The sequence below is a fragment of the Ammospiza nelsoni genome, chromosome 20, assembly GCF_027579445.1.
Source record: "Ammospiza nelsoni isolate bAmmNel1 chromosome 20, bAmmNel1.pri, whole genome shotgun sequence".
Classification (NCBI taxonomy): domain Eukaryota; kingdom Metazoa; phylum Chordata; class Aves; order Passeriformes; family Passerellidae; genus Ammospiza; species Ammospiza nelsoni.
In genome coordinates this window covers 3,027,193-3,045,484 of record NC_080652.1, presented here as the reverse complement: position 1 = coordinate 3,045,484, position 18,292 = coordinate 3,027,193, and the positions used below count along the sequence as shown (strand labels likewise).

Sequence of the window (18,292 nt, the reverse complement as noted above, 5' to 3'; positions counted from 1 at the left end):
TAACAGCTCTGAACTTCTCGTTAATTAAACTTCCTGAGCCTCACAGCCATGCAGAAAAGCATGGAAAACCTGACTGCTCATGGTGCACAAAAACTGGACACAAAAAGCTCAAAGCCAATTTTTTATTATTTATTATTTTTAAACTTATTTTTGGGGTTTTTTTTGTTTTTTGGGGTTTTTTTTGGGGGGGAAGAGTTAGGGGGCTTTTGGGGTTGGAGTTGTTTTGGTTTTTTTTTAGTTTTTTTGTTTGTTTGTTTTTGTTGGTCTTTTTGTTTCCATTTTTTTTTTGTTTGGTTGGGTTTTTTGTGGTTTTATTTTGTTTCTTTTTTTGGTGTTTTTTTGGCGTTTTTTTGTTTGCTTTTTGTTGTTTTGGTTTGGTTTTGTTTGTTTGGGGTTTTTTTTGTGGGTTTTTTTTGTTGGTGGTGGTGCGGGTTTTTTTGGTGGTCTTTTTTTTTGTTCTTTTGCTTGGTTGGTTTTGGGAACTTTTTAGTTTTTTCTTTAGGCCAGGAGCTCATGATCCCATCTGGAAAATCATCCAGCCCCCCTCCATGCTCAGCAGTATGCCCGTGTTCATCCACCACACCCCAGCCCTGATGAAAGCTTCCATCTCCTCATTAATTCTAACACCAGGCTGGGCCATGCCTGTCCCACTCCTGCCCACCCCAAACCCCCTCCCCGGCTGCAGCACCAGGCTCAGGGATGGCCCCACCGGTGCCAGGTGGGGAATTCACCCCTGCAGTGCCCACCCTAGAGAGAAACCCCTCACCTTCCTCCACAGAGACACCTCCAGAGGGGCTCTGGGCAAGGAGCAGCCCCAGGGAGACCCTTCCCAGCTCCAGGAGCTGCTGAGGTTGTGATCCATCCTCCCCTGCCCAAAGTCCCCTGCCCACTGTGCCACCCCTGCCCCTGGCCAGGCCAAACATCATCACATTCACATTCTCTGGAAAAATCCCTTCACCCAGGGTTTTTCTCCTGGGAAGCTGGGAAGCCTCAGAGAAAAGGAAAACAATTCTTATCTCATTTGCTTCTCCTGTGCTGTGCTCATGTGCAATGTGTTTGGAGATTGTTCACCCACAGGTGATTGTTCCATTGCATTCTGCTGGGAGTTGTTTTCACTCTTTGGCCAATCAGGGCCAAGCTGTGTCAGGGTTCTGGAGAGAGTCACGAGTTTTCATTATTATCTTTTTAGCGTTCAGTAAGTATCCTTTCTGTATTCTTTAGTGTAGTATAGTATTCTTTAATATAATATAGTAATATAAAGTAATAAATTATAAATATAATATAAATGTATTATATTTATAATATATTTATAAATTATAAATATACTTTATTAATATGTTTTAATATAATAAGTAAAATTTAGATATAATAGATAAATATATTTATAAATATATTAACTTTATAAAGTAATAAATTAGCCTTCTGAGAACATGGAGTCAGATTCATCATTCCTGCCTTCATCAGGGCACCCTGCAAATACAATAAAACATCCCAGGAACCTCTTGGCTCTCTGGATGGAGGAATCCTCCCTGACACCCAGGGTTACCCATGGAAAAGGAGGAAGAGGAGGAAAAGGCTGTTTTCCCCTTCCTTCATGGCCCGGAGAAGATAAAGCCACGAGGTCTGGGGTGTTCTCCTGCGGGTCTGCAGCCCAGCCCAGGGAACATCCCAGCTGCTGCAGGCATCAGGGGGGGATTCACCAGAACCAGAAGGGTTTCCTCTTCAAAATATCCCCTAAAATGCATTCCTGGAAGCCAGGAGTGCGCAGCAGCCAAGAGGGGATCAGGCTGGATCCATCCAGGACCACTCCTCACCCTTTGACACTCAAACTTCCAGCAGAGCCCCCAAACCCTTCTGCTGGAGGAACCTATTCCTGAAAAACTGAGAGGAGCAGGGATGCTGGGGCCACCCCTGTCCTTGGGGGATCCCTTTGAGGGCTGTCCCCACCACCACACCAGGGCTGGAGAGGGAACACAAGGAGCCTGGGAGGGCCTGGGCCGCACGTGGCTGCCAGATGCTCCTGTTGAGCCGGAGGGGAGCTTGGGGTCAGGGTCAGCAGCGATGCCTGCCCGGGTTCCTGCAGCAGGGGCCGTGCAGGGGGGAGGCAGCCAGGGGGAGGAAATACCAGCCCGGGGGAGGGAAAGCCATCCCGGGTGGATTCCCGGTCACGTTTGCACATGTCTGGCTGAGGAGCGGCAGGAAGCTGCACGGGATGGGGGTCCCTGGGCTGAAGGGAGGAGGCAGAGCAGCCCCACATGCTGGGACAGCCTGGGATGCTCCTTTCTGCATCCCTGTCACACCCTGGGGAGCTGCTTTGGGCTCAGCCTCCTCTCCCCCTGCTCCTTCCCTTCTTTCTCAATTCCCACAATTGCAATTCCCACAAATTGGACAAATCTGGAGCTGTCTCCGTGCCCTGGGAGCTCCTGGAGTGTGTCAGCCCTGCCTGCTTTGCCCATTCTGGTATCAGTTGGCTCCTTGCCCTCGACAGGAGGAAGCTGCAGCCTCTGATGTAACCCCAGCCCCTTCTCCCCAAGGCTGGAGACCAAGCTAAACAAAACCAGACTCTGCAAATCTCAGGAACAAGAGCCCAGACACAAAGGAACAGTATTGTATTTGTTGGGAATGTCCTGAGGAAGGCAGGAACGGTGAATCTGGCTCCATGTTCACAGAAGGCTAATTTATTACTTTATTATACTATATTATATTAAAGAATACTATGCTATACGAACTAAAGAATACAGAAAGGATATTTACTCAATGCTAAAAAGATAATAATGAAAACTCCTGACTCTCTCCAGAGCCCTGACACAGCTTGGCCCTGATTGGCCAAAGAGTGAAAACAACTCCCAGCAGAATGCAATGGAACAATCACCTGTGGGTAAACAATCTCCAAACACATTCCACATGAGCACAACACAGGAGAAGCAAATGAGATAAGAATTGTTTTCCTTTTCTCTGAGGCTTCGCAGCTTCCCAGGAGAAAAATCCTGAGCAAAAAAAATTTTTCAGAGAAAATGGAAATGCCACAGAACAGCTCTGGAATTGCCACTCCTGTCCCCACATGTTGGAACCCTGGCTGCTGAGAATTTTAAAATTTCTGTACTGATAGGTATTGGTTCTTAAAACAACACTACATTTGGCTTGAGGCTGTAGAGAAAACTTCTAAAATTGAATGATAAATCTAAGATTACAGGTGTGTAGTTTAAATAGAAGTGTGTAATATCACACTTTATAGTCAAACTTTAGAGTTTGACTATATATCAAACTTTAGAGTTTAAAGTTTAGTAATGTATATAAGGTAAAATGGAGATTTCAGAGTAGTAACTGCTCTTTCTTCTTTATTTTCCTCTTTATAGATTTAGGTAGTATTGTGTAATTAAATAAAAAGGTCTACATTGTGAGTAGATTGATTATTAAGTCAAAAGTATGATATGAATGACTGATTATTAAGTGAAAAGAAAAAAATAATTTAAATATAATTTCTTAATTTTATCCTTAAAAGATTTTGTAGAGAGAGATATACAGCTCTGTTATATAGTTTGTAAGTGAGGTGCTGTAGAACTCACAATTTGTGAGACTGTAATATAGATAAGAACTAATAAACATGTGAGTCTGAACACGAAATACTGTTTTAAACATTTATTCCTGACCCACAGCAAACAGGGGAGCCAGGCCCAGGTCCCTGGATTGGGATGGAGCTGCCCAGAGCAGCTGCACCATCTCCAGAAGTCTCTTCCAAGGTGAATAATGCCCTGAAAATGCCCCTAAAACACCTCCTACCCCTCCTGCCACTGCACAAATGCACTTGCAATGTCCCAACAGCCATAAACTGGATTTTTTTAGCAGCCCAGCTCTTCCAGAGATCAGAAGGAATTATACCAGTAACACCAGTTGGTGCTGCTGGAGCACCATCACGCCCTGCCCACCAAGAGCCACAACCAACTGGTACATTTAGGACAGGAAAATATAAAATCAGAATCACTAAATGAAAAAAGCACAAGTATCACACCTAAGCACTGCCTCCTATAGCTGTACCAGTGAGGAACAGCATTTTTCCTGCTTTAGTTTCATTTTGGGTCCCTTTTTCTCAATCAGCACTCAAAAAATGGTGATACAGGAGTCACTGAGTGTGGGATCTGCTTCTATTCATGCAGGGAAAAAAAACCTCACTGAGATCTGGCCCAGAGCAGCTGTGGCTGCCCCCGGATCCCTGGAAATGCCCAAGGCCAGGCTGGATGGGGTTGGAGCACCTTGGGACAGTGGGAGGTGTCCCCATGGCAGGGGTGGCACCGGATGAGCCTCAACATCCCTTTTAACCCACACCATTCTGTAATTCCATGATTCTGTGCTCTGCTGTCCTACAGAGAACAGGCCAAAGGAAATCTCCAGCTCAATTCCGGCTTTAAGACCAACAGTTGTGGCTGAATTTATAAAAACATCCTTCCCTTTAGGAAAAACATCTCATCTGGATTTAAAGCCTTGCCAGCAGCTGAGAGTACCAAAAGGCAGCCTTGGAGTAGGCCAGGAGCAAATGAAATAATAAATACATGAAACATGTGGGTTGTTGGAGCTGGCCTGGGAGTCACAATTAAAACCAGCAGAGCTGGGAGAGAAAATCAGCAGCACTTTTACTGCAGGAGGTGTAGGGTTTGCAGGATTCCCCAAAGTCTCCTCAAAGGGAGAGGAAAACCACAAGTGAGGCATTACAGGATGGATTCATGTGGCTCCAGAGCTCTGTGTGCCCCAGCAGGAGCCTGAGCTCTGCTTTGGGAAGAGCCACTGAGGAAGGCTGGAAGAGCTGAAATGAGAGATGTGGGACTCCCGGGGCTCTCCAAAATGCAGTTTATTGTGTCCAAGGTGTTACAGCAGCCCAGGGTGGTGGGTGACAGAGCTGTGCCCACAGCTGTCAGCTCCAGCTGCAGGCAGGCCTGGAGACCCTTTGGGTTTGGTTACAATGCATTATAGACTTTTCTTTGCTGAGCACCTTCATACAGCAGAACCAATCTATACCTTAACTATTATCTATAGCCCATCATAACTACTGTAATTACCATGTTCATGTCACTGTTCTCCAGTCACTGAAAGTCAGTACATTACAGTTTAAGCTAGAAGTTGTTTTTCAGTTTTCTTGCAGTGGAAAATTCTGAGACCTTTTTTCTACTTGCCACATTGGCAGGCTTGTTTGCCTGTGCTCTCTTTCTGCTTGGTAAAAGCATCTTCTTGTTTGGGGTGGGTTTATCCTTTGCTCTAAGCCATAAAAACCCCTTCTAACTCACACACCCTTTGCCTCCTTGGTTATCCAGTGAGACTGGCTCAGCAATTCTTTTCTTCAGTATCAAAACTTGCTTCCATCTCTATTCCTTCATCAGACTCAACATTCAAAAGTCTTTCTGGCAAGCACACACATCTGTGAGACTTTCTTGTCAAACTTTCATCCCTCCCAACAGAAGGTGTTCCTCAGAGCCTTTTTAACAGCTGAAAGGTTTTCCCTGATAAAGAGCGAAACATCAAAGGCTTCTGTGGGTCTGTGATCTTCCAGGACCTGCCCAGTGGGAGCAGGGTGGCGTCTGCTCCCCACAGGGGCAAGGGGACAGGACCCAGGGAATGGCTCCCACTGCCAGAGGGCAGGGCTGGATGGGATATTGGGAATTGGGAATTGTTCCCTGTGAGGGTGGGCAGGCCCTGGCACAGGGTGCCCAGAGCAGCTGTGGATTCACAGAATATCCTGAGCTGGGAGGGATTCTTGTATTTGTGGGGAGCCCCAATGAAGGCAGGAATGATGAATCTGACTCCATGTTCTCACAAGGCTAATTCATTATTTTATGATACTATATTATATTAAAGAACACTATACTATCCTAAGGAATACAGAAAGGATACTTACAGAATGCTAAAAAGATAATAATGAAAATTCGTGACTCTCTCCAGAGCCCTGACACAGCTTGGCCCTGATTGGCCAAAGAGTGAAAACAACTCCCAGCAGAATGCAATGGAACAATCACCTGTGGGTAAACAATCTCCAAACACATGGCACATGAGCACAGCACAGGAGAAGCAAATGAGATAAGAATTGTTTTCCTTTTCTCTGAGGCTTCCCAGCTTCCCAGGAGAAAAACCCTGGGTGAAGGGATTTTTCCAGAAAATGTGGCTGTGACAAAGATCACCCAACCCTGTCCCTGCCCAGACCCCCCAGCAATCCCACCCTGGGCAGTGCCCAGCAACTTCTTTTTCACCCAAACCCCAGATGCAGAGTGTGAACCCTTTAGTTTTCCCTCTTTGTCCCTTTTCTTTGCATCTCACTTTAACTCCACACTCCTCAAAATGTCACCATCAGGCCAGGGGGGACCACGTGGCACAATGGCACCATGTCCTGTCTCCTGGTGTGAATCCCACCCCATCTTTAATTGCCCTCCTCAAAATTGAAACACCCGATTGAAACACCCAAAACCATCCAAATGCTCCAGGAATGAAAAAAAAAAAAAAAAAAAAAAAAAAAAAAAAAAAAAAAAAAAAACAACCAAAAAACCCCAAAACAACAAAACAAAACAAAAAAAAAAAAAAAGCCACGAGGAAAAGAAAAAGAAAAAAAGTGCAGGAGTTGATTAAAAATCTGCTCACACAAAAATTGCTGCCAGAAACTGAGATCTGACTTCAAAACTCCTCTGCATCTCTAATGACCTTTTAATAGCTCTCATTACAGAACATCTCCCTCAGCCCTGCCAGAACAGAGCCCAGCATTAGCACAGGCAAAGCCCAGCTGTTTCATTGATCCATTCCAGCACTTCAAACAAGTATTAATAGCTCAGCTCTGCCAAATGAAAGGTTCCACTCCTGGCTGCTGTGCCTGCCTTGGATGGCAGCTCGTTTAACCTGCCTCTTTCATCAAGCATTTCCCACTCCCTGCGGGAGCTGCCGTGGAAAATGTGGCTTTGAAATGAAGGTTCAGCAGCAGGGAAGCAGAGAAAGTAATAAATAACATGTATCTCTTGCACTGTGAGCAGAAATTACCTGTGTCATGTACTCCTAATCTTCAGCATAAACACATTTCATTGTTTAGAGAGGAAATCAGAGAATGATGGAATGGTTTGGGTGGGAAGGGAAATTAAACTCCTCCAGTGCCACCCCTGCCATGGCAGGGACACCTCCCACTGTCCCAGGTGCTCCCAGCCCTGCCCAGCCTGGCCTTGGGCACTGCCAGGGATCCAGGGGCAGCCACAGCTGCTCTGGGCACCCTGTGCCAGGGCCTGCCCATCCTCACAGGGAACAATTCCTTCCCATGTTCCTCTATACTGCCATGTCTCTCTGTCCCTCCATGTCCCTCTGTCCTGCCATGTCCCTCCATCGCACTGTGTCCTTCTGTCCTGCCTTGTCCCTCTGTCCTGCCATGTCCCTTTGTCCTATTGTGTCCCTCCAACCCAGTGTCTCTCTGTTCCAACACATCCTTCTGTCCTGCCATGTCCCTCCATTCCTCCATGTCCCTCTGTCCTGTTGTGTCTGTCTTGCTGTGTCCCCTCCATCCCTCCATGTCCTTCCGTCCCACCATGTCCCTCTGTCCTATCATGTTCCTCTAGCCTGCTGTGTCTCTTTGTCCCTCCATGTCCCTCTGTCCTGCTGTGTCCCTCTGTCCTGCTGTTTCCCTCTGTCCTGCCATGTCCCTCCATGCCTCCATGTCCCTCCATCCCTCCATTCCTCATATCCCTCTTTCCTGCCATGTTCCTCTGTCCCTCCATCCCTCCATGTCCTTCTGTCCTGCCATGTCCCTCCATCCTGTGTGTCCATCCATCCCTCCATGTCCCTCTGTCCTGTCGTGTCCCTCTGTCCTGCCATGTCCCTCCATCTCTCCACATCCCTCCATGTCCCTCTGTCCTGCCACATCCCTCCATCCTGCCATGTCCCTCCATCGCACTGTGTCCTTCTGTCCTGCTATGTCTCTCTGTCCTGCCGTGTCCCTCCATCTCTCCATGTCCCACGTCCCTCTGTCCTGCCGTGTCCCCCCATGTCCCCTCGGCACGCGCCGTGTCCCCGTGTCCCCATCAGCCCCGGGCTCAGGGCTCTGTGTCCTGAGCTGCCCCCTCACCCCTCGGGGCTGACCCTGCCGGCAATTAGCGCTGCACTAATTGCCCTCATTGAGGCACAGGAACGCCCTGTCAGGGTTGAGGTGCGCTAAACAGAGGCTGATTTTTGTAATTTTGTTGCTCTCTCGAGTTCCTGCAGCGGCAAAGGCACGGGAGGAGGGTGCTTAAATCCTGGGGAGGCTTTTCCCCTTAATTGATGACCCCAAGAGAGCAAAGCTTTCCATCCGAGCGTGAAAGCAGCCTGAGCACAACAATGCAGGAGCAGCGGGACAGGAATGGCTCTGCCCCGGCCAGGAAGCGTTTCCCTGTGCCAGTGTCCCCAGGTGCCCCGAGCTGAGCATCCCGCAGGGCCGGGGATGCTCACAGAGAACCCTGGGCTATGGCAGGGGACGTGTGGGGATCCACAAAATCAGAGGGGTGGGGAAAACTGCAAAAGGCAGAGACAGCAGAACTGGGATCGGAGCTAAGCAGCAGCCTTGAGATAGGTCAGCAGAAAAAATATTTAAAAAGTAGAAAAGTAATGACAAATAGAACACTGATCTGTGTATTGATGCTTGTCTAGAAAACTCCCTAAGCTACAGAAAAGTTTATCCAGTGAGATATAAGGAAGTTCTAAGCTTAATAATGGAGCTCTGTGCACTGTACCTTAACGCTTACAAGAAGGTCTTATATTTGAAATAAGCATTGATTTAACTAAAGGTACAGGTGCTTATATGATTAGATACTGTCAATGTGCTTTTGCTTTGTGTGATTGGTCAAAAAACTTATAAAGTAAGTTGTAACATTAAGTTCTTTGTCTGCTCTCTGAGATGTGAGCTGATGGGATCTTCCCATTGTCATAACCATGTAATGAGACTGATGCTGGAAAATAAAACAGCTCAAGGCACGTTCCCAGCAGCCTTGTCCTGTTTGTGATTTGTACAGAGACCCCAGACAGTGACAGGGACACAGCCAGCCTTGGCAGCTGTGTCACATTCACATCGTCTGGAAAAATCCCTTCACCCAGGATTTTTCTCCTGGGAAGCTGGGAAGCCTCAGAGAAAAGGAAAACAATTCTCATCTCATTTGCTTCTCCTGTGCTGTGCTCATGTGCAATGTGTTTGGAGATTGTTTACCCACAGGTGATTGTTCCATTGCATTCTGCTGGGAGTTGTTTTCACTCTTTGGCCAATCAGGGCCAAGCTGTGTCAGGGTTCTGGAGAGAGTCAGGAGTTTTCATCATTATCTTTTAGCATTCTGTAAGTACCCTTTCTGTATTCTTTAGTATAGTATAGTATTCTGTAATATAATATAGTATCATAAAATAATAAATTAGCCTTGTGAGAACATGGAATCACATTAATCATTCCTGCCTTCATCAGGGCACCCCACAAATACAATAGCTGGGTTTCTCTAAAAACAGGGAGCAAAGCACCAAGAACCCCACTAAGCCTGTAGTGGGGTGGTGGATTGGGTGAGCAGCCTCTGTTTAGGGGAAGGCAATGGGGTTTCTGTGCTCAGATCTGTGCCCCAACGCTCTGCCAGGGCTGACAGGAGCAGAGCCCCCGTGTGCAGCAGCCTGGAAAGAGCTGCAGCACCAGCACAGCCCCTGACACATCCCAGAGCTTCCCTGGGAGGAGGGAGCCTCGTGGGTCCCTTCCAACTCGGCAGATTCTGTCATTTTCTGGCTGATTCTGTGATTGATTCTGTGATTCTCTGATCGATTCGGTGATTCTATGACTCTGTGGTTTATTCTGTGATTCTGTGATTGATCCTGTGATTCTGCGACTGATTTTGTGACTGGTTCTGTGATTCTGCGACTGATTCTGTGATTCCATTATTGATTCCCTGACTCTGATAGATTTTGTGATTGATTCTGTGACTCTGTGGTTCTGTGATTGACTCTGTGATTGATTCTGTGGTTCTGCGATTGATTCTCTGACTCTGATAGATTTTGTGATTGATTCTGTAACTTTCTGGTTCTGTGGTTGATTCTGTGACTCTGTGGTTGATTCTGTGCCTCTGATAGATTTTGTGATTGATTCTGTGGTTCTGTAATCCTCCCTCACTCCCAGCAAAGCTGAGCCCTGACCCTGCACCCAGCAGGGCCACAAGGACCCATCCCATCACCCAGGATCCATTGATATCCCCCAGCTTTCCCTCCCAGCCAAGCCCCAGACCCCAAACCCCCTGAGGAGCCCCAGACCCCACAACCTGCAGTGTCCAGGGAACATCCCCTCCTCAGAGCTGAGCTCTAAAACCGTTCCCAGCTCCTGCCAGGGCACCACAGCCAGAATTCCTGTCCCACACAGGCAGTGCCAGCCCTGGGCTGGCTGTGAGAGCCATGTCATGTGTAAATAAACACAGAAATTCATCTACAGCACACCCTGAATGCACACAAAGAGCCCCAGCTGCCTCAGCCAGGGAGGCACTGACGTTACGTCACCCACGGCCAGGACTCAACCAGGAGCAGATGGCTGCTCCTCCTGCAAGGAATTAGGAGCTTTTTGGGAGCCTGCCCAGAGGAAGGAGGTGTGGGCAGCCTCTCTGAGCTGCCTCTCACACCAAACTCTGTGTCTGCCCTGGAATCTTCCACATAAGCCCAGCCTGGATCAGTTTGGGTTTGACACTGGGAGCTGGAGGGTCTGGACAAGGTTTAGGTGAGACACTCAGCCCAGACCATGTCCAGGTGTGACACTCAGCCCAGACCATGTCCATGCAGGTGAGACACTCAGCCCACACCATGTCCAGGTGAGACACTCAGCCCACACCATGTCCAGGTGAGACACTCAGCCCAGACCATGTCCAGGTGTGACACAGCCCACACCATGTCATGTCCATTTAGGTGTGACACTCAGCCCACACCATGTCCAGGTGTGACACTCAGCTCACACCATGTCCATGCAGGTGTGACACTCAGCCCAGACTGTCCCCCTTCCCATGGGAATGATGTTTGTGTGCTCCAGCTCAGCTCCTGGGAGCTGCTCTGATCCCAAGGCTGCAGGATGATCCATTCCACCTCTCTGGAAAATCTCCCCCTAAGGAACAGCACTTGAAACCCTTCCCCACTCCAGAGTTTAAATTGGATGATTTCCACCTACTGAGGTGCAGAAAATAGAGGTGAAAGCAGCTCTGGCATCTTTCTGTGCTCTGTGGTGGCACAGGGGACATGGGCTGTGAGTGCCAGAGCCAGCTCAGAGCTGGGCCTGGATCTGCAGGGAAAGAGGCTTTAGGAAATGAGGCTTGTGCAGAAGTTTTGGGGTTTTTATTTGGTCTAATCTGGAGGGATCTCGTGGGGATGCAGCCAAACATCAGCTCTGCACTCCAGCTTCCAAAACATTTTGAAGGCAGGGATCCTGGGAACAGCTGGGAAGCTTGGGCTGGAAGTTTTCAAATAATCCAGCACGAGACAGACTTAAAACAGAGAGAGACTTTTCAATCCAAGCTCCAGGGAGAGCTCAGAGCCCCTGACAGAGCCTGAAGGGGCTCCAGGAGAGCTGAGAGGGACTGGGGACAAGGGATGGAGGGACAGGACACAGGGAATGGCTCCCACTGCCAGAGGGCAGGGCTGGATGGGATATTGGGAATTGGGAATTGTTCCCTGTGAGGGTGGGCAGGCCCTGGCACAGGGTGCCCAGAGCAGCTGTGGCTGCCCCTGGATCCCTGGCAGTGCCCAAGGCCAGGCTGGGCAGGGCTGGGAGCACCTGGGACAGTGGGAGGTGTCCCTGCCATGGCACTGGATGGGCTTTGATGTCCTTTCCAACCCAATCCAAACAGCTCCAAAGTTAAACAGAGCCAAAAGCACCATCCCAGCAACTGGGTCTGGCAGCCCAGGATGGATGTACACCCACCCTCAGTGTCCCTGCACCCCAAACCCCATCCCAGGGCTTTGCCAAAAGGATTGTGGCTCCTGTCCCCTTGGGAAGGAGGCAGTGACAGCTGGGACAGCAGGACAGCATCCCCCATGTGCCACATCCAGGCCCTGGCTCAGCACCTTCTGCTCCAGAGAGGGAAAATCATCCTTGGGGGGTTCCTACAGGAGTGCTTTGGACAGCTGGCCACCAACGGCACTGAAACAACAACTGCTCACTTCCAAAAATACCTGTAAAAACCCACAGTCACCTCCCAAGTCTTCCCATGCTCTCAGATCCCGATTTTACCCTCAACTGAAGATGAATAAATTCTATTATAGCATCTTTCTGGTTTGCAACAGGGATTTGAGACTTAACTTCAGGATAACTGGTAGAGCAGCTGCTGTTCTTGTTCCCTGGGGCCATTTCCAGGCTGGACTTCCCAAAGCAGCCAAGCCGGAGGCACCTGGGTTTACCAGGGTCAATGCAAGGGGGGTACAAGAGAAGGGATCAAGAGAAAGTATTTGAGGGAAAGCAGGAACCCACCTCCTCCCTATTCCCAGATAAAAGGATTTTAGGGAAAAGGGTCCTTCATCCAGCAGAAAACGCTGGAAAATGATGCCCAGCAAACAGAGTTCACATCAGGAAATCCTTCAAACCGATCTGAAGCACAAACCCAGGCAGGATTTTTCCTCCTCCCACGAAGGAGCTCAGGGATAAAAGCTGGGTTGTGAAAATCTCCTGGTGGGCTCTGTCTGGGCTTCCCAGCACCCCTGAGAGCCCCCAGGGTTGGGTTTTCCATGCCCTGCCCTCAGGGGAAGGCTCCCAGCTGCTCTCTGTGCTGGGGGCACAGGCAGTGACCCCTGTGTTTATCTCACTTTAAATGCACAATTTAGGCTCTTGTCAAGGGGAAAAAAATTGGTAATTCCATATATTTGCCTAATTAAGGACGTCCTGACACTCCATAGAATGGAGGGTCAAATGGAAACGGCACAAAGAGTACAAATCTGGGATTTCTGGAGTTGTAAGAAGCTGGACTTGGAACTAGTTAAGATTATCAGCATCACAAACATGATTAAATAAAAATAAATATATTTATAAAAATATATATAAACCACATGCAATTATACACAGACAGCACTGATACAACACAATTTATATCTAATTTTCCATATTTTCATCAGGTTCAATGTTTCATTTACCAAGTTCATGTGCACATTCCCAAAAGACCCCAGATTTGAGCACCTTGCCCAATGCTGGATATGACATTTTGGATTCTCAGGCCTCCAGCAGGATAATTTCCTGCAAACCTACTTTTCCCAAAACCTCAAGAAAGAAATGCCATCTGCAGGAGCCAAGCCCTGCATTTTCGGATGCATCCCTTAATTAAGCAGATTTAATTGGACGACTCCAGCTTTAATTAATGGCAAATTGTTTGTGCGCTTTCCTTTCTGGATCTCATTCCCAGATGGGATTTTCTGGGTTGATTCGGGGGAGTTTTGTGCTTTGCAGAGTGGGGTTGCAACTATCATGTATGGCATTTCCTGAGGGAAAAGTGGCTCCCAGGAGCTCGGGGGCTGCTGGGCTCCCACTGAGCCAAGGAGCTCCTCACATTCCCCTCCTTGTGAACCAGAGCAGCCAGGAATGGTGGGGGGAGCACAGGGATGGAGTGCCAGGACACAGGGAATGGCTCCCACTGCCAGAGGGCAGGGATGGATGGGATATTGGGAACTGGGAATTGTTCCCTGTGAGGGCGGGCAGGCCCTGGCACAGGGTGCCCAGAGCAGCTGTGGCTGCCCCTGGATCCCTGGCAGTGCCCAAGGCCAGGCTGGGCAGGGCTGGGAGCAGCCTGGGATGGTGGGAGGTGTCCCTGCCATGGCAGGGGGAGAACCAAGTTGAGCTCTAAGTCCCTTCCGACCCAAACCAGTTTAGGATTCTGTGATTCCGTGATGTGAGACACCCAAGAAGCCACACACAAATCCCAGCAATCCCCCTGCTCTGTCCCGCGGGGAGGGGGACCCGTCCAGGCACCTCTGTGAACAGGGACCTCCAAAAAGCTCCATCCCTGCCGGCCCCGACAGCTCCCGGGGGACGCCTCTCGCCATGGGCAGAACCTTTTTGCCCCACAACGTTTTTGGCCGGGAGGGGCACCTGGGGAGTCGCTTTCACCCGAACCGCCAGGAGCCGCCGCCGCATCCCCGGGGTTCCCTTTCCCCGCATCCTCCTGCGGGTCCAAGCCGAGCCCCCCATCCTTTCCCCGCTGATCCCGGGTGCCCCGGCCGAGCCCCCTCCCCTTTCCCCGTTCCCCCCTCGGCCGTGCCGGGCTCCCAGCGCATCCCTTGGGGACCGCCCGCATCCCTGCCCGGGATGTCCCCGCCGCCTCCCAGCCCCGCTGAGCCCCCCGGGACCCCCCGGACCCCCCCGGCCGCCGGTCGTACCTGAGTCCAGCCCGGAGCCCGGCTCGGGGGCCGCCGGGCACAGGGAGAGGGCGCAGAGCAGCGCCAGCCCCAGCGCCCCGCCGCGCATCGCGCCCGCCGCATCCCGGCCCCGCCGCATCCCGGCCCGGCCCCGCCGCCGGGACAGGCCCGGGACAGGCACGGCCCCGGCCCCCGCCCCCGCCCCCGGGCCGGCCCCCGCCCTGCCCCGCACCGCCCGGGCCCGCATCGCCCCCTCCCCGAAACCCGCCGAGCTGGGGATGAGGGGTTTGGGGCGGGGGTCCGCCTTCCCCCCCCCACCCCGTGCGGGTGACAGACGGACGGACAGACAGACGGACACACCCCAGACACGCACACGCGGCTGTGCCTCCGGGGACACCTCCAGGGGTTCTGCAGGGGTTGCTGACAGCCCCTCCTGCGCTGGTTTGCCTTCCGCAGGTAAAGGAGCCATCCCACATCCTCCCATCCGCAAAAACTCACTGCGAGTGTTTCTCGGGGTGCTTCACCCCCATCCCCGGCCGTGCCCGGCTCCCCCTGGGGGTACCGGCAAAGCAGCTCCTGCCCTGGCATTTTGGGGTGATTGAGGCTTCTTAGCGCTCCAGTGAGAGCTGGACTGGGCATAACCCCTCTGTCCTCAGGGTCTGGGCCAGTCCAGCCCCTTACTGGGACCATAGGGGGTAAATCTGAGCCAGGCCAGGTCCTCCCCAGCCACACCACCCTCCCAATGGGAGATATTTGCAGCTCACCCCAAAAAAGAGAACCCCCAGCCCACTGCAGACCCCCACAGCAGACCCCACCTGCTCAGCTCTCCAGTGTCCCCCATTTGTGTGACAAAGCCCTGGGTGCTCACAGATCCTCTGGGGGGTTTTGGCTCAGGTCCATAGGGAAGGCAGGCTCATTCCCAATCCACGATAATATTTTCCCTGCAGCAATCATGCAGAGACACAAAAGACTTGGGAACCTTCAGCAGGAGACAGGCAGCCAAACTGCAGCTGGACATCCCTGACAGAGAGCAGGAGATGCTCAGGAGTGACACCCAGCTGTCATTTTGCTGATGTGTGCCACACCATGGCATTGGGAAAGAAATTCTGGAATCCCCACCTGAAATCCTGCTTGAGACATGAGCCAAGCTCAATGCTGTGCCACCTCTCTGTGCCCCTTCCCAGGTGCTTCCCCTGCCACACTGGCTCAGCTTGCTGGGGAAATGAAGGTCAGAGACACTCCAGGAGCTTTTGCTTTGCCATGGAGAGGATTTTATTTGTCAAGAACACGTGACACAGGTTTGCCTTTCCTTCCAGAATCTCACTGATTGATTCCCTCGGCTGTGAGCATCTGTCCCAGCAGCACATGTCCCATCCCTTGGCACCCCACCCCTGGGGGACCTGTGGGACTCTGCCCTCTGCTCCTTGCACATCCCACCAGGTCTGGTTTTGGTGAATCACCTGCAGAACCAGGTCTGGTTTTGGTGAATCACCTGCAGAACCAGGTCTGGTTTTGGTGAATCACCTGTAGAACCAGGTCTGGTTTAGGTGGATCACCTGCAGAATTGGGTCTGGTTTCCATGGATCACCTGCAGAATCAGGTCTGGTTTTGGTGGACCACTAGGAGAACCAGGTCTGGTTTTGGTGGATCACCTGCAGAACCAGGTCTGGTTTTGGTGGATCACCTGCAGAACCAGGTCTTTCCAACACTCTCCAACCCATGAGGAGGAAAATCCCCTTGTCAGATTCCCAGGATTCCTGTGCCACAGTCCTCTCTCAGCTCAGCATCCTCTTTTTAACCACCCTCTCATCTGCTGTATCCAGTGACACAACCACATCCACGCCCTCCTCAGCCCTCGGAGAGAAAATTCAGGTTTCCACCCCTGTGGGTGTGCATGAGTAGCTGGACAAGGACACCTCCTCCTCCTCCTCTGTGTGTGCTGGGCAGAAAAAAAGGCTGCCAGAACCCAAGAAATAATGAAAACAGACACAGACAAAGCCAGGGCTGGGATATTCTGTTTCAGAGCAACGACAGAAAGTGGAGGTGAGGCTAAAATGAATAAACTCCCGTTATTGATACTGTTTGCTTTGAATTAACAGCTCTGCTCCACCAGCTTGTTCCTCCCTCCCTCCTTGGGTGGAGGGGCTCCATTTTGGATTTCCATCCCTTCTCTCAGGGTTGGTTTGCTCAGATTTCTGTTCTCCTGCTGACTCACTCACCCCAAACTTCACTCCCAGATATCTGCACACCCTTCTCAGAGCCCCCAGTGCATGAATTGCTGCCATCCCTCAGTCCCCAAACCTTCCAGCATTTCTCTTACTGCTCTGCCCTTTAAATTCTCCCCAAGTGAATTCCCTGCTAGGGAGATGCTAAATTCCCAGTGACCCCTCCTCACTGGGATCCTATTAAAAACCTATGGTTGTAAAATAATCCTGCACACCCCAGTGCCTTCAAACATAAAAGAAGACACAGAACAACCTTAACCTTGTCTTCACTTGACCCTGGGCAATTTAGTCCTTTTCAAGGGTCTCAAGTGACTTTTTTTTTTTTAAATCAAAAATGCAAAATTTGCCTCTTCTCCAAAATATTTTGGAATGTGCTGAGTGACAGCGTTGAGTGGAGGTTTGTTATCACCATCAGGCACTTTGTGAAAACGGTGTTTTCACAGCCTGGAAAATATCAGGAGATCTGCTTAGGCTTGATAAAGAGGGATGAATACACTGGGATGAATAATCTGTCACCTTGGAGGGGATGTAGGAGTCTGTGGGTGCCATCTGAAATGTGGCTGGAATGAGGAATCAGCAGATGATCCCAGCTTTTCATGCTCCAGGGAATAAAAAAAGCCAAATTCCCTGAGCATCTTGAACTCAGGTGTGCCTGAATTTTCTGCATCCCACGACAAATATTCCAGGGAATGACTCTCAAGCCTTTTGAATCAGTGTTTTTTCTTTTTTTTTCTGTTTCCCTAGAAAGTAGAAAAAGCCTGAAAATGCTACCCCCTAATGGCACAACAGGGTGTGGGGTGCTGGCCTAGGAAAAGCTGATCCAGGTTTTATCCACAGGGAATGAAGGGAATGGAAATTGTGTTGTCTCTGCTAGAAAGATGTGCCCCTGGGGGAGCAAACACTCTGACAGCAAAACCTTCCACCAGGAATGGGATGAGAAACAAAAATAAAGCCATTTTTGGGATTCAGCTGAACTCAAGCCCAGAGGTTCCAGCTGCAGCATCTCAGGTGTGGGAGTGTGGGATCAGGGACCCTGCCTGTCCCAGCTCCCTCAGCCCAGGGCTCAGGCAGGCCCTGGAGAAGCTGATGGATTCATTGCTGCCTTGCACCCAAAGAGCACAAGTGGAATAAGGAGAAGGAAAGGAAAAATAATTCTTTAAAAGGGCAGAGAGTCATCAAAAGGATTTTAGGATTTAAAAACTCATACGGGGTTGTAAAGTGGGTTTGGAGGTCTCTGTGATCCAGGTGTGAAGGGGAGAGGTGCTCCCCAAGCAGATTGCAGCTTCCCAGGGGGTTGTGGTGAAGCAAATCCTGCAGGGTATCCTCAGTGGTTGGGGTGGACACTGATTCCCAAATCCCCCACTTCAAACCTTCCCTTGGACCCTGCTCAGAAATCTCCATTTCATGTTTATTTGGGATATTTCAGAAAATAAAAATGCTACCCTTCAGTGTCATCCAGCCAAGAACCCCAAACCCAGCACAGACCAGGCTGCAAGCCAAAGAAAGGTTCTCCTGCCCCAAACCTTGCTAACCATGAACTGTTAGCCAAACATCTCCTTTCCAAGCTCCAGCCTGACCTGGAGATCAGGGGCTTGAGGACGCTTTCCTTTCATTCCACACCAAATCTCAGGTGGGACCTTGGGTGGTCTCATCACAGAAAAGGCAACAAAAGAGAGAAGAGTCAAGACCTTGTGCTCTAAAAAGTTCTCTCCAGCATCCAAGAATTTCTGAAGTCCTTGGTGTTG

At 50.3% G+C, this 18,292-nt stretch overlaps 1 protein-coding gene across 1 annotated transcript in view; it reads right to left on the bottom strand.

Moving 5' to 3' along the window:
- The window catches only part of LOC132082405 (collagen alpha-1(I) chain-like), an 85,019-nt gene extending 70,563 nt beyond the window's left edge, over window positions 1-14,456 (bottom strand). The window contains exon 1 of the mRNA XM_059486667.1: window positions 14,344-14,456. Within this exon, the coding sequence (XP_059342650.1) occupies window positions 14,344-14,431 (88 nt within the window). The 5' untranslated portion in view covers window positions 14,432-14,456. The remainder of the gene's footprint in view (window positions 1-14,343) is intronic.
- Window positions 14,457-18,292: the final 3,836 nt, after the last annotated feature.